This window comes from Dasypus novemcinctus, chromosome 29, assembly GCF_030445035.2.
Source record: "Dasypus novemcinctus isolate mDasNov1 chromosome 29, mDasNov1.1.hap2, whole genome shotgun sequence".
Taxonomy (NCBI): Eukaryota; Metazoa; Chordata; class Mammalia; order Cingulata; family Dasypodidae; genus Dasypus; species Dasypus novemcinctus.
The window spans coordinates 4,898,139-4,920,387 of record NC_080701.1 but is presented as its reverse complement, the minus strand read 5'-3'; the positions used below and the strand labels follow the sequence as shown (position 1 = coordinate 4,920,387).

Below are 22,249 nucleotides of genomic sequence, written 5' to 3'. Positions count from 1 at the left end.
AATAATTCATACTTTATTTTACTAAAATGGGTATAAATACTATATGCATTTTTTTTTAAATCAGGAAGTTAAATGAGGTTCGAAAGAGATTGAATGAACTAAGAGAATTAGTTCATTATTATGAACAAACATCAGATATGATGACCGATGCTGTAAATGAAAACACGAAAGATGAAGAAACTGAAGAGTCAGAATATGATTCTGAGCATGAAAATTCTGAACCTGTTACTAATATTCGGTAAGAACTTTCTTTAAATTTTTCTAACATATTTATCCTAACCTAATATATATTTTTTAAACAAACCAATTTTATTGATACATATTTGTAAGCATATAATTCATCCAAAGTGTACAATCAGAGATATTTGGCAGGGAGCAGATGTAGCTCAAGTAGTTGATTGCCTGCTTCCCATGTGTGAGGGCCCAGGGTTGATCTCCCATACCTCCTAAAAACAAACGGAAAAAAACAACTCTTATCGGGGAGTGGTTGTAGCTCGGTGGTTGAGCACTTGCTTCCCACGTATGAGGTCCTAGGTTCATTCCCCTGTGCCTCATTAAAAAAAATGGTATTTGGTATAATCACATCGTTGTACATTCATCACTTCAGTCATTAGAACATTTTCATTATTTCAGTAGTAATAATAAAAAAACAAAGAAACATACAAACAAGAAAATTCTTTACCTTGCAACCTCTCTATGCTTCCACTGCTGTACAAAGCTGCTATTCTGGTTATTCTTGTACATTTATTTATTTATCCAGGTTTTTTTTGAGAGATATACACCTATACAATCTATCCAAAGTGTGTAATCAATGGCTTTTAGTATAATCACAATGTTGTGCATTCATCACCACAAAAAATTTTAGAAAAACTTCATAACTCCACACCCCTTAGCAGTCCTTCCCCAGCCCTACATAATCACTAATCTAATTTCTTCTTTATAAATTGATTTATATTTACATTTTATATAAATGGAATCATAGACTAGTACTTTGTGTTTTATTTCTTTCCTTTAGCATAATGGTTTTTTTTTTTTTGGTCTCATGTTAACATCTTTTTTTTTTTTTAACATTTATTTATTTCTCTCCCCCCACCCCACCCCGGTTGTCTGTTCTCTGTGTCTATCCACTGTGTCTTGTCCGCTTCTGTCATTGTCAGTAGCGTGGGAATCTGTGTATCTTTTTGCTGCGTCATCTTGCTGTGTCAGCTCTCAGTGTGGGGGCGCCATTCCTGGGCAGGCTGCACTTTTCTTTCGCGCTGGGCGGCTCTCCTTATGGGGTGCACTCCTTGCGCGTGGGGTTCCACTATGCAGGGACACCCTGTGTGGCAGGGTACTCCTTGTGAGCATCAGCACTGCGCATGGGCCAGCTCTACATGGGTCAAGGAGGCCCGGGGTTTGAACCTCCTGTGTGGTAGATGGACACCCTAACCACTGGGCCAAGTCCGCCGCCTCATGTTAACATCTTGTAGTGTTAACATATATTTGTTTAGCTTCAAAGACAAAGGGTCTTATCCATGCATTTTTACCTTGTATATATTTTGTATTTCATATGCATTTTTACTATGCTATACAGTTCCATGTTACATTTTTTAGCTTTCCTTTTAGTAATATACATGACCTTATACTTTCCCTTTAAACCTCTTTCATGCTCACATAATAGTACTGCTAGTTGCAATTATGTTGGGCTTTCACCTTTTCTATTCATTTCCAAAGATTAACACATATCTTTTTTACCAATTCTGTGCAAGTTAACCCTCAGCTTTCCAGTCTCTAAACTCATTCTGTTTTCTGGTGACCCATTATTAAGTTATCAAGTCATGAAATTACACAATATATTTTGCTCATAGTAGTGTAATCATAATGTATTTGTCCTTTTGTGTTTGGCTTGCTTCATTCAACATACTCTCCTCCAGGTTCATTCATGTTGTCATATGCTTCCCGGCTTCATTTCTTCTTTAAGTGCGTAATATTTCATTCTGTGAATACACCACAGTTTGTTCATCCATTCATCTGTTGATGGACACCTGGGTTGTTTCCAGCTTTTGGCAATCAGGAATAACACTGCTGTGAACATCAGTGTGCAGATGTCTGTTCGTGTCACTGCTTTCAGTTTTTCTGGGTATATACCCGGCAGTGGTATTGCAGGCTCACGTGGCAACTCTATATTCAACATCTTTAGGAACTGCCAAACAGTCCTCTCAGTGCTGTACCATTCCACATTCCCACCAACAGTGAAGGGGTGTTCCTATCTCTCCACATCTTTTCCACCATTTGTGTTGTCTGTCTTTTTAATAGTGGCCATTCTGATAGGTATGAAATGATATCTCATTGCAGTTTTGATTCGCATTTCCCTAGTCATTAGTGATGTTGAACATTTCTCCATGTGTTTTTTTGCCATTTTTATTTCTTTGGACAAATATCCATTCGAGTCTTTTGCCCATTTTTTAATCGGGTTGTCTTTTTATTGTTGAATTACAACATATCTCTATATGTCATGGATATTAAACCCTTTATTGTATATGTGGTTTTCAAATACTTGAGTCAGCTGCCTTTTTACCCATTTGACAAAGTCCTTTGAGGTACAAAAGTGTTTCATTTTGAGGAGGTTTCATTTATCTTTTTCTTTTGTTGCGTATTGGGTGTAAGGTCCAAGAAACCACCGCCTACCACAGGGTCTTGAAGATGTTTCCCTACATTTTCTTCTTATAGTTTTATAATTTTGGCTTTTATATTTAGGTCTGTGATCCTAACCTAATACATTCAATGTGGGGGAAAAAATCACCTCAGTGAAGTGCTCACTGTGTGCCTTTGTTTGAGCTTCTCCCTTTGTAAGTCTGCTCCGAATCAGGTGTTCATACTTGTGAAGAATTCTGTGATCTATATTGTGGTGTACGTTCTCTGAACAGTGTGGAAGTACTAAGGATAGCAGTTCAGTGGATTTATTTGTTTGATCAAATGCAAGTAAATCATGAGTAAAGTATCTAACTTAGCATTTTCCTACCTCTTTTAGATGTAAATTTATGATTCAGTTATTTTTCTTCTTAAATGTTCAAATAGCACATATGGAGAAATTAATAAAAAGCAGAAACTCATTATTGAAGGCTTAAATGGGGAAAAGGCCAGTGATATTCTTATTTGTAATTATTTTATCAGCAGTTGTAAACTTTTTTTTATCTTTAAGAAAACTGAGTCTCTCTTCTTTCTTTTAGAAATCCACAGGTACCTGCCACCTGGAATGCAGTGAATAGCAACACTAATGCACAGTGTGTTTCTAATAGAGATGGGAGGCCAGTTAATTCTAATTGTGAAATTAACAACAGATCAGCTGCCAACATAAGGGCTCTAAATATGCCTTCTCTAGGTATGATTGACTATATTTATGGATAATTTTACCACATTATTCTCATGAGGTGGATTTTCTTTCCTTAGTGCTCTTCTAATAAGTTTATTAAAAATTATTTCAGTGATACAGTCTGTTCTGTATCTGTTTTCAACAGATTGTCGTTATAATAGAGAAGATCAGAGGGTTCATGTTGCCCAAGCTGAAGATGATGAGGAAGAGGAAGAAGAAGCAGAAGAGGAGGGGGTTAGTGGCGCTTCACTATCTAGTCACAGGAGCAGTCTGGTTGATGAAGCTCCAGGAGATGCTGAATTTGAACAGAAGATCAATAGGCTTATGGCTGCAAAACAGAAACTTAGACAGTTACAGGACCTTGTTGCTATGGTACAGGTAAATACTGCTTGATTTTTAAACAAAGTGTTTGTCAAATAGTAAAGTTACTTGTGAAGTCAAATTTATGTATGTATTTGAATAATATTCTTGGTATAGTTAGAATAGTACACATTTGTTGAGTTCTTTCCATATGCCACTTTTAAATGCTTTCTTTGTACCTTATAGGCTTTCTTTTTTAAAGGTGTGTTTTATTTCTCTTCTTCCTCCCCCCTCCTCCATTGTCTGCTCTCTCTGTCCACTCGCTGTGTGTTCTTCGTCCACTTGAATTCTTGTCAGCAGCACCGGGAATCTGTGTCTCTTTTTGTCGCATCATCTTGCTGCATCAGCTCTCCATGTGTGCAGTGCCACTCCTGGGCAGGCTGCACTCCCCCCCCCCCACTTGGGCGACTCTCCTTACGGGGTGCACTCCTTGTGGGTGGGACTCCCCTACATGGGGGACACCCCTGTGTGGTATAGCACTCCTTGCGCGCATCAGCCCTGCGCATGGGCCAGCTCACCACACGGGTCAGGACGCCCTGAATTTGAACCTAGGACCTCCTATGTGGTAGGCAGATGCCCTGTCAGTTGAGCCAAATCCGCTTCCCCCTTATAGGCTTTGTATTGGGTTGGTAATCGTTTTCTAATAAAGGCCAGTTGGTAAATACTTTAGGCTTTGAACTCTGTATTGTTTGCCACAGTTATTCAAGTCAAAAGCACCCATATGCAATGCATAAACAAATGTGGCTGTGTTCCAAGAAGCTTTACTTATAAAACTATGTGCTGGCCAGATTTGATCCATAGGACTTAATTTGCTGATGACCCCTTCCTTTTATCATGTAGAATCATAGCATCTCAATGTGGTGTAGGTATTAAAACAGATCGAAGAGGTGTTAACTCAAGTATCAGAGCCAGAATTTAAACTGTCTGATACCAGAGCCTGAGCTTTTAAACTAGCTTGATGTAAAAGAAAAGACATATGTTGTATAATAAGTGAAGTTGGAATTATTAACCATAAATTTTAGAAAGCACTCTGTACATATGAGCATAAAATTACATAATTAACATTTCTTCATTGATCCTCCAAAAGCTTAGCTTTTTGTGTGTTACTAGAGGAGATGTACTTCATCAAAAGCAGCAAAAGTGATTTAACTTTAAAAGGTACAATCCTTTTTATCCTCATCATTTGTGATATATCCCTATACAAATATCTTATTGAAAATCTTTACTAAAAATGAACCATATTTATAAAAGTGTAGAAAAATGATTTTCATTGTGGATGAAAAAAACTTGTTTTATTCACATAAATTTTGAAATTCTACTTATTTTGAAGTAAAAGATGCATGTATTCTTGTTTACCAAAAAAATGAGATGTGCATCTTACTAGTAAACTCCCTCTTGGTCTCCATTCATAATCCCATTTTTCCATAGAGATTACAAATTCTATTTTGCCAGAGCTTTTTCTTTGCATTTACATATATCGGTATGCACTTATAAAACATAGTTTTATTTTTCTTTTGCTCTCATAAATTGTTAAATATACATTTTAGAGTGCTTTTTTCCCCACTCCACAATGTCTTAGAGAATTTTTCATGTAAGTGTATATAGTGCTATACAATATATGGATAACTATAAAATATATGCTAATGTGTATGTATATAGATTAGTGATAAAATTAATACATGAAAAAACTAAACAGTATGTATATATAGTACATGTAATTTTCTTAAACTGCAACATGGTATTCTGTAATATCAATGGACCTTACTTGAATTAACCTAACGTCCTGTTGATGTACCCTTTCACCCTTTCACTGTTTCTAATTTTTCACTATTTACAAACAGTGCTCCAATCAACCTTTTTCTACAAGCCTCCTTGTGCATTTGTGTGTTTTTAAGAGTAGATACGGAGAAATGGAAATGCTTTGTCAAGAGTTCCTGCACATTTTAGTTTTAATGGATGCTGCTTAAATTGTTTTTCAGAGTGATTGTGTTAATTGGTACTCTAAGCAGTGGTGTATGAGGGAGTCCATTTCCTCAAACCCTTGATTACTTATTATGTTGATATACTGTAGCTTGTTTAATGATTATTAGGATTAGGCTCTTACCTTTTACACTTTTTCCCTATATTATAAGGGCTACTGAGGGGAGAAGTGGCAAGGAATATTCATATGTGTACACATGTAAATACAGACACACATGCTTGCATTTATTTTTGCTTATTTATTCAAAGTATATCTGTAAAATGACACATAAACTGGTAACATTGGTTGCCTATTGTGGGCCAGGGATAGAAAAGAGACTTTTCTAAATGTCTTTATTACTTTTTAGCTTTCATCATATTACTGTATTGCCTTGGGAAAATTAAAGCAAATTATAAAGGGTTGTGCTATCTTTTTTTTTTGAAGATTTCTCTCCCCTTCTTCCTCCCCCCACCCCCGTTGTCTGCTCTCTGTGTCCATTCACTGTGTTTTCTTCTTTGTCTGCTCACATTCTTGTCAGCAGCACTGGGAATCTGTGTTTCTTTATGTTGTGTCATCTCTCCATGTGTGCGGTGCCACTCCTGGGCAGGCTGCACTTTTTTCGCGCTGGGCGGCTCTCCTTACGGGGTGCACTCCTTGCGCCTGGGGCTTCCCTATGTGGGGGACACCTCCATGTGGCACAGCACTCCTTGCGCACGTCAGCACTGCTTGTGGGCCAGCTCACCACATGGGTCAGGAGGTCCTGGGTTTGAACACTGGACCTCCTGTATGGTAGGCGGATGCTCTTATCAGTTGAGCCAAATCCAATTCCCAAGGGTTGTGCTATCTTGGACATCATTTTACTTACTAATTTCTTTCTCATTTCCCCTTTAAAGATTCTTTTCTCCAGGTGTATTGCCCAAAGTAGGATTTATAGATCAGAAATTATGAAAAACTTATTGGCTTATAGAGGAATCAGTTTAATATTAAGCTTTTATAATTAGTAGAGTTCTTTTGCTTTAGAGGGAGTATTTTAAGACATGGCATAAATATGAGAAATAAGAAAACCACAGCTCATAGAAATTAAGACCTTCTTCCTTGTAGAGAGCTATTATAAGAATGATCTAAAACTCCCAAGTTTTTTAATTAGTTTAAGATTGATAATTGTTACTTGTTTTATTAAGGGTAGTATGTTTTTGTTGTTTTTTTCCGCTCTCTTTTTGTACCCTAACTTATATTCTGGTTCCCTAGAGAGACCAGGAGAAAGTCTAAACAGTTCCACAATTACCATGCTCATGGGAGACTCTTGTCACACTCTCTTGATTATGTTAGCCTAGGTAACTTAGTGTAAAGGACCTTAAAATGAACTCTTACATATCTTTAAGTCTCCAGACATGGTTATATTTAGTTCCTCCATCTGTGATGCAGGGTATGATAAATGATAACACTGTGCCAGTTACTTTCTCAGCTTCTAGTAGCATTGGTGTTTTCAGGCACTCTTATATGTATTATATGAAACTTCAGGTGGTTTTGCTTTTTATTTTTCCCTCCTTAATTTTTCCCCTTTTCTGCTTCTCTTTTCACAAATCCCAATTGAGTTTCTTCCTAATCTTCCTGCCCATATCAGCAGTGGATTGGATTAGATTTTAGATTGATGCAAAGACCAAAGTAATACTGTTTTTACAAACTTAAAATTCATTAGGCAGTTTTATAATTAAGGGTCAGCTCTAACTCTCTAAGGTTTTATTAGATTGATAGTTCCAGAGGTTTCAGTTGAGCTCTTCAGAGGTAGCATGAATGCACATAGCGTATGAAGAGTTAAATGCTTTCCCCTTCCCGTTTCTAAAGTACATTGATTCCAACAGAAAATGTGTATCCACTCTTAGTAAGATAGGAACTTTACTTGTTTCTCCAGTATCATGACAGATTTGAAATGATACAGTCTTGTTATCTTTTGTATTGTGAGCATTGGTGCTTATTTCCCAAAAATGGTTGGATTGGCTTATCCATGTGGTGCAGCAGTGCTCCAAAATGTATTCACCAAATGCAGTGACTGTGCCACGATAATGAAAGAGGTTGTTGATGTGGGAGGAGTGGGGTGAGGGGGTCGGGGGTATATGGGGACCTCATTTTTTTTAGTGTAACATTTTGAAAAAAAGAAGGAAAAAAAATGGTTAGGTGGGGGTGAATTTAAGCAGAGTAAGTGACAGGAGACAGTGATTATTTGAAGTTGTTAACATCAAAGTTTTATCTTAAGTTATACAATGAGCTTGTTATGATATGGCCTTATAGTTTTGGTGTAACATTTATGTAATCTAAGTATCTTTTTAAAAAAAAAAATATGAAATGGCAGTTCTTTGAGATTCTGCAGAATCTTTGTATTCTCCAGAAAACTATTTTTGATTATGTTTAAAGATCCTGTAACTCAATATCTGATAAAGATGGGAAAGGGCTACTTAATTTCTATCACTACTGGGTAACTAGAAACTGATTTTATTTTATTTTTTTCAGATTTATTTCATTTATTTTCTCCTTCTCACCTCCTTGTTGTTTTGCACTTTCTGTGTCTATTCGTCTTCCTTGTTTTTTTAGGCGGCAGTGGGAGCCGAACTTGGGACCTCTCATGTGGGAGGGAGGTACCTAATGGCTTGAGCCACCTCTGCTCCCTGCTTTGTTGTGTCCCTCATTGTGTTTTTTTCTCTTTATCCCTGTTATGTCAGCTTGCTATGCCTGCCCATCACACCAGTTCACCGTCTTCTTTAGGAGGCACCCAGATCCGAACCAGTGGCCTCCCGTGTGGTAGGCGGGAGCCCAGTTGCCTGAGCCACGTCCACTTCCCAGCAGTTCGTTTTAAATGAGCTGATAGCAGTTTTAGTACTTCATTTCCTGCCACTGATAGAGGATGAACTTCAGTGTTTAAAAATTTGCTTTTTCTACTGCTGTGGTTTTTTTAACATAACATGCATTTTACAGATGATTAATATATATTTAAGGTATGAATTGGATAATATCTTTAGATATCAAGATCATTTTAATATGATGATGCTCTTTTAGGATGATGATGCAGATCAAGGGGTTATCTCTGCCAATACTTCAAATTTGGATGATTTCTGCCAAGCAGAAGAAGACACCAAACAAAATCCAAATAACACTAGAGGAAATGCCAATAAAATACACAGAGATGCTGGAGGAAATGAAAAGGCAAGGTATGTTAAGTTTTTGGTTTTCATTTAATAAAAATTTAGTGTCTGTTATAGCTCAGCTAGGTACCATATTATGTATACTTAATACTGCCATTAAAATTTATTGACATCCACAAATATAACATCAATTTAATTACAGAGAGAAATTTTATGAGGCTAAACTACAACAGCAACAGAGAGAACTCAAACAATTGCAGGAAGAAAGAAAGAAACTAATTGAGATTCAAGAGAAAATCCAAGCATTGCAAAAGGCATGTCCTGACCTACAGGTAATTTTAAAATTAATTTCCTTCCATTTGAAAAAAAATGTTAAAATCTAATGTAAACTGAAAAATACTCTTTTTCCAATATTGATGTGACTGATATGTATCTACTGATATTTATGATTGTTGAAAGGGATTAGTGATGTAGCTTTATATTGTGAAAGAGACTCCACATAGAAATTATTTCTAATTATTTTCATTTATTTACTTGTTGGGCTAGCTACCCATAGATGCAGAACATAAATATTCATAAATATTATGTTAAAATATTCTGGTTTGATTTTTGCAATTATGTACCAGTATTTCCATATTTCTTTTACTGGCCTAAAATTACATAAGGCCCTTAAGTCATCATGACTTACTTGTGTAATTTGAATATAAAATGTATGTACTTTTGCTTGTTAATTGATAGGCTATGCAAGGGTCTTTGAGACTGATCAGAAAACAAGAAACCTCTGATCATGTCACATAACCCAGAATAGGGTTAATGTGGGAGAAAGTAATTTTCTTCTTTTGAAATTTGCCTAAAATTCAAAGAAAGAGAAACACATCAGATCACATGTAGCTAATATAACACTTATTTTCTAGACTGTTCCCCTTTCTCCTTCTTCTCCTGTTTTTCTTTATCCCCATCCGAAATAATGTCCAGAGGATATATATATGCCAGAGTTGGGTACGTGAGAGATTCCATAATAACATTTTCCCCTATTGTCTTGAGGCTTACTACACATCAACTTCAGCCTAGGTTCCTCTTTCTTAATGTCATTTTCTTTGGATTATGACAGGGATGGGAAAGTGGTAAATAACTGCTTTTATGAAATTAACATAACTTTTAAATTCCTCATAATTTTTATTTCCAATCCTTTTTTAGCTGTCAACTACTAGTGTGGCTAATTGTCCCAACAAAAAATATGTGCCAGCCATTACTTCAACCCCAACTGTTAATGAAAATGAAACCAGTGCAAGCAAATCTGGGTTTGAACCTGAAGATTCTTCAGTGGTGGATAATGAGGTATTGTATATTGTACTCTGTTGTTTCTGAGTTAGTCCTAAGTCATATTTTAAGAAAGGAAACTGTATCTCTGAAACATGTTTTTAATTCACAGTCTAATTTTTTGTCTTAATTGGGGGGAAGAACATTTTTTCCCCAAGAAATAATAAAGTTGTGATCTTTTCACAGTAATCTTTTTATCAGCAAATATTGTCAGAAGTATGTCTAGGGAGCATTTGGAACAAATGGTAAACATGTCAGAAAGACTTATCCTTTCAACATGTTATTTCTATGTGATATGTAGAAAACATAACTTTTTCTAAGTAGTGCATGAAGTATATTTGGGTACTTTTATTTTCATTTAGAACCAACAGTTGCCTAAGATTTTCTTACTTATTGCTAAAATTATTTTGACCTTTATTGCTCCACTAGTGCAAAGCAAGATAGAGTAAGAATAGGAAGCGTGTTTGTACTGACAGTAGAATTATCTTTTTTTTTTTTTTTTAAGGCTAAAGCTAATTCTAATATTTACATTTCCTTCCCTCTGATTTTTTTTTTTTTTTAAGCTATGGTCAGAAATGCGTAGACATGAAATGTTAAGGGAAGAGCTGCGACAGAGAAGAAAGCAACTTGAAGCTTTAATGGCTGAACATCAGAGAAGGCAAGGTCTAGCAGAAACTGCATCTCCAGTTGCTGTGTCGGTCAGAAGCGATGGATCTGAGAACCTATGTACTCCTCAACAAAGTAGAACAGAAAAGTAGGAGTTGCTTAAACCCTTTTTAAACATCACCCAGCTAAGGCCTGTAATCTGTTTCAGTGAGACTGATTTTTTAAGTATCAACTTTGTGACTCAATTTATCTGACTCTGATTCTGTTCTGACTTCCCATAGCATCAGTTTTTTCTCTTTTATTTTTTATTTACTTTGGCCCTTGAGAAAATGGTAATAATAGATTTTCTTATGTGTATGAACCTTATTTTCTTAGTTTTATGCTTATAATAAAAATGTTTAAAATTATGTAATGCTTTACTGTAAGTCCAAAAATAAGCCCTAGTGTTCTTTACTTAAATTGAGCATCTTAATGTTCTTAAAACATTTTATTATATAGAACATTTAGTTTTTAGGATTTCTTATGTTTGAGATTTCCACGTTTTGAACATTTTTTCTAAAAGAATTGCTCATCTGTAAGACCAGTTATTTACTTATATATTAATATTTAGATTTAAAATTTTGAAATCCAGATTCCTTATGACCTTATCTTTTGATTTTCTGGTGGCATTTCTGCAACAAGACTTATGCTCACTCTTTCCTACTCTTAGAGCTATTCCTATTCTTAGTGTCCCGTCATGCATTTTATTAATCAGACTATATCTACAGTATGTTATTCAGTTCTAGGTACCACACATCCATACTTGTAAAAAAAAAACCTAGGTTTGAGAATCATTGGTCCAGAACTGTACTATCGAATATGTCAGCCACTAGATATATGTAGCTATTTAAACTGAGCAAAATGAAAAATTCATTTTCTGATTCTCACTAGCCACATCAAACATGCTCAGTAACTCTGTGTGGCTAGCGGCTACTATGTTGGACAGTACGGATACAAATCATTACCACTGATGAGAATGTGCTCTTCGATAGTGCTTATCCAGAAAACTGCCACCCAAGGAAAAGTGGAAGGAAGTTGAAAGGGATTTAGTTTTGGAAAAACGTTAAGAGGATGACTGTTTTAATTTATTTGAGAACTTGTTTTCTGGAAGGTTAGGCCTAACATTTTCTGTGATAACAGCATTGGAGAGAGTACCTACCACCTAGCTCATACAGTTTATGATTAAGAAAGGTTGTTTACACACACGTGTGCATTTGTATATTGCCCAGTATGTGGTGGGTGGTGAGATATTCATCTCCTCTCCAGAATAATCTCTGCTATTTCTCTTAACCATTAGAACCATGGCGACATGGGGAGGGTCTACACAGTGCGCGCTAGATGAAGAAGGAGACGAAGATGGTTACCTTTCTGAAGGAATCGTTCGCACAGATGAGGAGGAGGAAGAAGAGCAAGATGCCAGTTCCAATGACAGCTTTTCCATGTATCCTCCTAACAGCGCAAACCATAATTCCTGTACTGTAAAGGAAACTAAGACCAGGTTAGTGCAGTGTTTAAATTGGCTTCATTTGAAGTGTCACTGTGATGGGCCCCAAGCTAGGCCAGGTCAGGGTTCACAGCTCTGCGCTTCACTCCTTTTCTGGGGACTTTAACAAAAAGGGGAAACTCCTAAATAGTGAAAAGGGTCTGTCAACAAAGGTTTTATTTCCATTGTTATTTACAAAATGAAAAATTATTCATTAACGAAAGATAATTACCTATGTTATAGTAATTCCATGTAATAATGGAATGTTATGTGGCTGAATTTAAAGCACGAAGAGTGGGAGATTGCTTGTAATGTTATGAATAATTTTATTCTGCAGAATATAGAATTGTATGGATACTTCTCTGTAAAAATATAAGTCAAAAACTGGAAAGGACTGCAAAAATGATTATTACATAAGGCTAGAAGTCTGGATTCTGGCCCCCCCCCTTCCCATACTGTATAAGTCCTTTGAACTTAAAAGAGAAACTGGTCTATGGGCCACAGTTTCAGGATTTTATTTCTAAAGTTTAAAAGTCAAATTATGATGACCTAGTACTTTATATCTTATGTTAGATGGAAGAACAATCGCCCTTTTTCAGCAGATGGGAATTACCGTCCTTTAGCCAAGACAAGGCAACAGAATATCAGCATGCAACGTCAAGAAAACCTTCGTTGGGTGTCAGAACTCTCTTACGTAGAAGAGAAAGAACAATGGCAAGAGCAAATCAATCAGCTGAAGAAACAGCTTGATTTCAGTGTCAGTATTTGTCAGACTTTGATGCAAGATCAGCAGGTAAAAGTATATTGTTCAAGGAGATTTTACTCTTAGCTTCTTTGTGGTTTTTGAAGTAATACACATTTTTTCATGTCATTGGTAAATATATATTTATCACCCAAATTTTTCTGTCTGTAGACTCTCTCTTGTCTACTGCAGACTCTTCTCACAGGTCCGTACAGTGTTATGCCCAGCAATGTTGCCTCTCCTCAAGTCCACCTTATCATGCACCAGCTGAACCAGTGCTATACTCAGCTAACGTGGCAGCAGAATAATGTTCAAAGGTAATCTCTTTCCTAGGATAACGAGGCTATGTAGGAAGTACAACACCTGAGTGAGACTTTTACAGTGATCCCTTAGGAGAAAAGAGTATGAGCCAAATGGCATATTCAGGTATTCTTCATACTTGTCACCTGAGAGTTTTATAAGCAGTGATACCAGTGTTCCCTTTTAATACTGTGCACTTGACTTTTGTTCTTAAAAATTTGTAGCATCTAGCTGTCCTTACATTGGGTGAATTATTACATGGTATGTAAATTATAGCAAAATAATGGTGTAAACAACAAAAAAGAAGGGTTTGCTCTAGTTATTGCTATGAGATCATTGAAATGCTAAGTTCAGTTCTTGTTCCAAAGGGTAGTTTATAGAGGTAACCTACAGGACAAGTGAATATTTGCTATATAAGTATTAGAACAGTTAGTCTAAGTTCTGCATGCTATTGAATCATTTTTTACATACATTCTTTTTTGATTGTACTGTAAATAGATGATAATAGTGATTTTTAAGTTTCTGGCTTAAATTTTTATAGATTGAAACAAATGTTAAATGAACTTATGCACCAACAAAATCAGCATCCAGAAAAACCTGGAAGCAAGGAAAGAGGCAGCAGTGCATCACACTCTCCTTCTCCCAGTTTATTTTGTCCTTTCAGCTTTCCGACACAGCCTGTTAACCTCTTTAACCTACCTGGATTTACAAATTTTTCATCATTTGCACCAGGTAAGTGACTGAAAATCTAAAGGGAAAAGAAAGAAATGTAAAGTGTTTGAGAATATCATTTGTCTGTTCATGGATTTTTTTTTTTTAACAGCCTCTTTGGGAATGGTATGAAATGTTTACAAAGAAAATTTTAAACTCTTTTCTAGTTCATTCTTTATAATGCTTAATTTCATTGCTAATGAAATTAAGTTACTTTGAATGATTGCTTCGTCTTATACCTTTAAATTATTCAACAACTATTTAGTATTCCAATACTCGGAAGGAGCTTCATGTCTTGTTAGAACGTTAAACAGTGGTCTAAAATGCAAGCTTACTAGGCTTTTATAGATTATATGTCAGACATTATATCAGTTATTGTGAATTCAAGGATAAGACTAATCCTTTGAAGAATTCAGAGTCTAGTGAGGATGCTCATGTCAGCCAGGCTGACTTTGCAGTGCCACAGATGCTATGGTGCCAGTGAGCTGCAGCCTTCTCTTCCTTGGACATCAGAAGTAAAAAGTGAATGGAATTTCTTTCCTGAGAGATTAGAAGGGAAAGGGCTTTCTAATCAATGTACAGGTAGAAAGTTTGAACTAGTAGAGCATGTGAATAATTTAGAGGTAATTAAATGTGCCTGGTGTTCAGGGGCAGGCAGGGGAAGAGTAAGGGGTGTGGTGGGAAAGTAGCAGGGACCTTGCGTGCAGAGCAGCGGAGCTCCATCGCAGACAAGGATCCTTTCGGTATTTTGAGCAAGGGGATAGCATGAGGTTTATATTTTAGAAAGATTACACTTGGCACTGTTAAAGAGAGATTAGTGGGGAGGAGCCTTAAGGGTATAGAGGAGGAATTAGCAATCTATCGCAGTACTATTGGGAAGGAAGTATAGCGTGACCCTAAGGCATTGGCAGTAGGGATAGAGGAAAAGGAGTGATTGAAAAGAGATTACTGAGGTGGACTGACTGGGTTAACTGGGTTAAGTTAGATGAGGCAGGTGATGTAGAAGGAGGAGTTAAAGGCGTTTGGCAGGGAATGTAGGAGAAATACGATGGGGAGCTTTGGGAATGTAAGTGTCTTTATACCAAAGTGTGATCTCTTAACAGGATTTGTAAAAACTGTGGCATTAAAAAGAGTAACAAGGTTTTTAGTTCCTGATTGTCCATAAGTAGTGGCATCAAACTTGTTTTGAGTAAGAATTTAGATAATCAGTTAGAAATTGCACATGCTGTTCCTTTTACCTGGAACACACGTCTTAGCCACATGAGCCATAAAGAAGCCATCCGCTCTTCCCAAATCTCCTGGGTTCCTTCCTCCAAGCCGGTGGGAGTCCTTTAAATACCTCTGATACAGCACTCTATGATAAGTAGTTAATTATATTCTACTTTCCCAGCTCTCGTTATGCAGGCCCACTTAATAGATGTTATTTTCTCATCATAAGTAAAATAGTAAATAGTAATTGAATAAATTTTAATCAGTTTTATTGATACATATTCATAAAGCATGCAATGTTAGGTTATTTTAATGAACAGTTCATTGTTTTTGTAGATTTGAACAGTACGTTTAAAACTATCCTTTAATTTCATATTAAAGGCTAAAGGTGCCTCTTCATTGTTCTCTTACCTGTGGCTTTTCTTTGTTAGGTATGAACTTCAGTCCTTTATTTCCTTCTAATTTTGGAGATTTTTCTCAGAATATCTCTACACCCACTGAACAGCAGCAGCCATTAGCCCAGAATCCCTCTGGGAAAACAGAATATATGGCTTTTCCAAAACCTTTTGAAAGCAGTTCCTCTCTTGGAGCAGAGAAACAAAGGTACTTGACTGTGAACATAATCCATTTTTTGCTTAAAATTCACTCTTGTGATTACATATAATTATATGTAATTTGAAAAGGCAGGGGTGATGTTTCTGTTTGACTTGACAGTGTTTGGAATGTGAAATTGTTACATCTCAGTAGAAGCCTCTCGTGTATACACCCATGGGTAACCCTGCTGCAAGACAAGTCCAGAGTTTGTGGTCCAGCATGGACTGTGATTTGTTCTGGAGGGCCGTGCCCTGACCCACAGGCTGTCTTTCGGCTCTGATTTGGTATCTCGGGACTAGGAACTTCGCATTAACTGCTAGAGGGGAGTTGTTACTGAGTGTTGGCCCTTTATTTGATTCAACGCCCTTGATTAGATTCAGCTTCTATAGCTCATCCAAAGAGTGTTTTGAGGGACTGCTGGATTTTAAAAACAATTTTAGCCTGAGAAGTTTTATTGATATTATAATTACAAATTTTTTTCCTTGCTGTTTTTTAATGTGTTAATCTTTCCAAATACACTTTTTAGCCCAAATAGTGGTCAAGCATTTTCTAGGCACTTTTAATTTTGGATAAAATAGTGTTTTTAATGATTTTACATGTATAAATTCAGAAAATGATTTTGATAAGTAGTTGGTAAAAATATAGGTCCTTTTTATTATTTCAGAAAAAATATTTTTGAAAGGATGAAAAATTAGAGATCACCTGAGCCGAATGTTTGTCTAAAAAATTTCTGTGACTCTTTTTCCTTATCCTTTAAAAATACGTAACTGGCATTATAACTGTTTCCTTTTAACTCCAGCTCTTGGATTACCATTTTGACAATGCTTAATTGTTAAATCATAAGCCTTTTGGTTTTATCGGACTCCATTAACCAATAACTCTTAGAATTCAACTTTGTATTCACCTCTAGGAAACCTCCTCTGATTGGCCTCTCTTTGTTGACTCCTTTTCTTAGCTGTCCTAAGGATCATTTTTCATTAATAAATTTCATGTGGTTCAAATGAGTATTCTTTCATCAGAACCTAATGCAGTGTTTAGTGCACAGTTACCATTCATAAATGTGGTTGAATGAATCTTTATTACAAGTAATTAAAAGTTAATTGAATAGGGAAGTAGATGTGGCTCAAGCGATTGGGTCCCATCTGCCATATGGGAGGTCCAGGGTTCGATTCCCGGGGCCTCTTGGTGAAGGGCGGGCTGGCCCACGTGGAATGCTGACCCGTGCAAAAGGGCTGACCCGCACAGGAAAGCTGGCCCATGCAGGATGGTGCTGCAAGGGGAGACACAGCAGACCAGGGAGCTGAGGTGGCTCAAGAGATTGAGAATCTCTATCCTGCTCCGGGGGTCCCAGGTTTGGTTCCTGGTCCACTTGGAAAGAGGACAGGCAGACACAGAGGAACACACAGAGAGCAGACAGTGTAAAACAAGGGAGGGGCAGGGAACGGGATAAATGGATAAAATGAATCTTAAAAAAAAAAAAATTTTTTTTTAAGTTCATTGAATAGACTTTTCTATAAGAAGGTACCTACTTCAATATTTTCCATATTTTATATGTAGTTGACAATAAAATTATCCTGGTTCTACGTTAGGTATTTGTATCGTTTTTAGAATGGATGTGGATATCTAATGTTTTAGACCTCATATCCACCCCAAATCTTAGCCATTATAGCTTCCCTGAATTAAATGACTGGAGATAAAAGGAAGTAAGCTGAAAGAAACATCATAGTCTTGAGCAGCAAGCATTAGTAAAGTTTTCCTGTAAAAAACCAGATAGCAAATATTTTAGGCTTTGTGGACCATACACTCACTGCTGTAACCATGTTACTCTGCTATTTTAGTGGAGAAAGAACCATAGACAATATTTAAATGCACTCACACTCATTTGTTACACTTTAATAACACTTTATTTATAGGCACTGAAATTGGAATTTCATAAAATTTTCATGTGTCACAAACTATTATTTATTTTCTTTAACCATTTAAAAATTTAAGTCATTCTTAGCTCTCAGGCCATACAAAAAAACAGGCTGCAAGCTGAATTTGCTTACCCTTGTCTTGGATTTAAACCATATAGAGCAGTGTCTGCCAAATTATGTTCTTTGGAACATTTCTCCCCGTATCAAGTTACATGATAAAAAGTTTTGGCATCTTGTGCATTATATTCCCCGTATTTATAAAAGACATTTCTAAAGTGTTTCAGTATATTAAAAGCTCTGAGAAGTTCTGCAGATTTGCTTAACCTTGTTTTACTTTTTTTTTTCCCATTTGGAACATTTTGAGAATGGTTTAATAGAAAATAAAAGTGATTTAGTACATTAGCTTAAGTGGTATTATGTGCTTTATGCATATTTTTGTGAAAATATTTTATAGCTTGTTGGTGATTTATTAACTTGAATCTACTCATTAGTAAACTATAAATAATACTATGGACTTTTCAGTAAAGAGAATAATCTATAATTGTATTTCTTAAAAACTTGTTTTCAATGTAAGGAATCAAAAACAGCCTGAAGAGGTGGAAAACAGTAGGTCACCATGGTTATATGACCAAGAAGGTGAAGTAGAAAAACCATTTATCAAGACTGGATTTTCAGTGCCTATAGAGAAAACTACAAATGGTAATCGCAAAAATCAATTAGATACCAGCAGGAGAAGACACCAGTTTGATGAAGAATCATTAGAAAGTTTTAGCAGTATGCCTGATCCAGTAGATCCAACAACAGTAACTAAAACATTCAAGACAAGAAAAGCATCTGCCCAGGCCAGCTTGGCATCTAAAGATAAAACGCCTAAATCAAAGAGTAAGAAGAGGAATTCTACTCAGCTGAAAAGCAGAGTTAAAAGTATTGGTAAGTATCGAAATTGTTTGCATGTTGATTAACAAATGTTAGTTAAAACTCTAGCATGTTGATGGATTTAATGTCATTATGACTAGATGAACAGATTCTGTTCTAGACCTACTTGAACAAAGTCAAGTTCCCACTATAATTTTAATTTTTTTTAACAAAATTTATTAAATAGGCTTTTGATTTTATAAATATTTCAAAACTTAGCATTCTCTTTTGGTTTCCAAGTGCATGTAAAAGTTATATTTACACAATACTTTAGTCTTTTAAGTGTCTATATGCATTATGTCTAAAAAATAGCATTATGTCTAAAAAAAAGTATATCCCTTAATTTAAAAATATTTTATTGCTAAAAAAAAATGCTAACCATAATCTCAGACTTCAGCAAGTCATAATTGATAGAGAATCTTGCCTTGATATTGATAGTGGTTGCTAAGGGTTGTGGTGGCTGTGACGATTGCTTAAAATAAGACAACAGTGAAGTTTGCTGCATCAATTGACTCGTCCTCCATGAAAGACTTCTCTGTAGCATGCAATACTGCATGATAGCATTTTACCCACAGTAGAACTTCTTTCAAAATTGAAGTCAATCCTCTCTAAACCTGCATCTGTTTTGTCAACTAAGTTGATGTAATATTCTAAAGATTTTATTGTCGTTTCAACAATATTCACAGCATCTTCACCAGGAGTAGATTCCATCTCAAGAAACTGCTTTCTTTGCTCATTTATAAGAAGCAACTCCTCATCCATTCAAGTTCTATCATGATATTGTTGCATTCAGTCACATCTTCTCGTTCTCTGGCTGTTTCTACCACATCTGCAGTTACTTTTTCCACTGAAGTCTTGAACCCCTCAAAGCCACCCATGAGGGTTGGAATCAATTTCCTCCAAACTTCGGTTCAGGTTGCTCTTTTGGCCACGTCCCATGAATCGTGAATGCTCTTAATGGCATCTCGAGTGGTGAATCCTTTCCAGAACACTTTCAGCTCACTTTACGCAGCTCCACCAGAGGAGTCACTATCGATGGTAGATACTGCCTTATGAAATCGTCCTTTCATTTGACTGCTGGAGACCACTGTAGGGTTATTTATTGGTCTCATTTCAATATTGTCGTGTTTCAGGGAATAGAGAGGCCCAAGAAGAGGGAGAGAGATGGAGAACGCCAGACAGTGGAACAGTCAGAAGACACATTTATCCATTTAAGTTCGTGGTCTTAAATGGGTTCAGCTCATGGTGCCCCAAATCAATGAAAATAGTAACATCAAAGATCACCTTAACATATTTAGTAATAATGAACAAGTTTGAAATATTACAAGAATTCCCAAATTGTGATGCAAAGACATGAAGGGAGCACTGGATGTTGGAAAAATGGTGCCGATAGACTTGCTTGACCCAGGGTTTCCATAAACCTTCAATTTGTCTGTGATCTACAGTGTGTGGTTATCATATAGATGAAGCCCCTTTTAAAACAGGCTTGCTTTCAGTACTTCTGTAACTAAACTCTTGTTAATAGGGTAAAAAATTAACCCATATTTTATTGAATCTTGCCACTGAGGTTTTGTTTTGTTTTTATCTTTTTTAAATTTATTTTTTAATTGCCATCGAGTTTTAAAACAAAGTTCTCTTTATAGTGTTAACTGCATACCACCTTTTTAATGGGTTTTCTGTGATTTTTGAAGATTTCCTGAATTATAGCACTAGGTTAAAAATAGTCTTATTAGTTAAAATCTGGAATATTATAGCTAAAGGATGCGTCTTTAAGTTTGCAAAGGATACTTTTTGTCTGTGGCCTTGAGAGAGGTTCTTGGTTCCAGGAGATAGTATTTGATGCTTGAGAACAAAGTATTCTAGGTTTGTAATCAGAAAAGTTTGAAAAATCATTTCACACTGCCAGATCATTCTCTTGGAAGCTTACTATATATAAGAATACATTAAAGATCCTGGGAAATCTCATAGTTTAAAAACTAAACTTCTGAACTTTGACAATATTTTTTTTTTAAGATTTATTTTATTTATCTCTCTCCCCTTCCCCCCTTCCCCCAGTTGTCTGTTCTCTGTGTCTTTTTGCTGCATCTTCTTTGTCTGCTTCTGTTGTTGTCAGCGGCACGGGAATCTTGTGTTTCTTTTTGCTGCGTCATCTTGTTGTGTCAGCTCTCCGTGTGTGCAATACCATTCCTGGGCAGGCTGTACTTTCTTTCCTGCTGGGCGGCTCTCCTTATGGGGTGCATTCCTTGCACATGGGGCTTCCCTATGCAGGGGACACCCCTGCATGGGACGGCACTCCTTACATGCATCAGCACTGCGCATGGGCCAGCTCCACACGGGTCAAGGAGGCCCGGGGTTTGAACTATGTGGTAGGCAGACACCCTAACCACTGGGCCAAGTCTGCCGCCCTGAATTTTGACAGTATTGATTCTAGCCCTTTTTTTTTTTGATTAATGGAACACTTCAAAAATCTGATGAAAGCAATAGATGTAAAAGAAAATTGGATGCATTTTTTTTTTCAATAATCCACGTACCTTTGAAGTCCTTGGCTCTCATGCCTTATAAGGCTCATATGAAGAATCTCATTTGAGCATTAAACAATTAACATATTTGAGCAGGCATGACATTTTTCTTATTACACACATTATTATCCTTGAAATAATTTTCTGGTAATAAAGGTTTGGGTGGAGCTGCTTTATTTACTATATTAATCAGTGGTCTGAAGCCGTTAAGATGAAGGAAAATACACCTACTTTGCTTTTTCAAAGATCACCCAGGGTTCCACCACAGAACACTTAAGTAATTAATGACCTGGTTGTTTTGTTTTGTTTTGTTACTGCTGCCTGTACTCTGTAGCTCATGATTTGGTGTACTTTTCCACAAACCATCCTGTTATTAACTCTGCATATTAGTACGGTGTATTATAGTTCATGAGAGAGTGTTCTCATATTTGTAGTGTTAACCACAGTCCATCCTCCACCATAGGGTTCAGTGTTTATATGGTCCCCTGCCTTGTACAGTCCATCCAAAGTGCACACTCAGTGGTCTCAGTTCCATCACAGAGTTGTGCTGTCATAAGCTCAGTCCATTTCAGAAAGTTTTCATTACTCCAAAAGGAAAAATCCCGTAACCCCTTATACCCACCCCATTAGTGACCATGAGCACTGATAGAGTACCTTTTTTGCCACTGCTGTAAAAATACTACAGTATCGCTGTTATCTATAGTCTATATATTACATTAGTTGTATTTTTGCCATGTATTTCCATATTCTTAATACCTTCTAATAGAGGAACATTCTTAAACTGTCTTATTAGCTACAATCCTCATCCACTGTAGAAATCACTGTTATATAGTCCCTAGATTACCCTTTAGCTTACTTTTGATTGACATTAACCTCCCTAGTTGACCCTTTTCAGCCACAATCACATTCATAAATAGGCAATGTTAATTATACTCACCATAATGTGTTACCATCACCTCTAACACATTGACAGTTTCCCTTATTAAACATTCTACATACATTCAGCATTGGCTTCCCCTTCACAACCCATGTTCTGTCTTCTGGTAATCTATACTCTAGAGTTTGTTTACTCATTATATATATTTT

At 36.4% G+C, this 22,249-nt stretch overlaps 1 protein-coding gene across 15 annotated transcripts in view; it reads left to right on the top strand.

Moving 5' to 3' along the window:
• Nucleotides 1–22,249, top strand: part of PCM1 (pericentriolar material 1) — a 103,540-nt gene that overhangs the window by 38,100 nt on the left and 43,191 nt on the right. For all 15 annotated transcript variants that reach the window (XM_023586987.3, XM_058289948.2, XM_058289946.2 and 12 more), the window contains 13 exons: nucleotides 65–238; nucleotides 3,210–3,361; nucleotides 3,498–3,730; nucleotides 8,724–8,875; nucleotides 9,012–9,141; nucleotides 10,007–10,147; nucleotides 10,693–10,883; nucleotides 12,072–12,272; nucleotides 12,831–13,050; nucleotides 13,171–13,316; nucleotides 13,841–14,031; nucleotides 15,651–15,822; nucleotides 18,304–18,659. In XM_023586987.3, coding sequence (XP_023442755.1) covers nucleotides 65–238; nucleotides 3,210–3,361; nucleotides 3,498–3,730; nucleotides 8,724–8,875; nucleotides 9,012–9,141; nucleotides 10,007–10,147; nucleotides 10,693–10,883; nucleotides 12,072–12,272; nucleotides 12,831–13,050; nucleotides 13,171–13,316; nucleotides 13,841–14,031; nucleotides 15,651–15,822; nucleotides 18,304–18,659 — 2,459 coding nt within the window. The remainder of the gene's footprint in view (nucleotides 1–64; nucleotides 239–3,209; nucleotides 3,362–3,497; nucleotides 3,731–8,723; nucleotides 8,876–9,011; nucleotides 9,142–10,006; nucleotides 10,148–10,692; nucleotides 10,884–12,071; nucleotides 12,273–12,830; nucleotides 13,051–13,170; nucleotides 13,317–13,840; nucleotides 14,032–15,650; nucleotides 15,823–18,303; nucleotides 18,660–22,249) is intronic.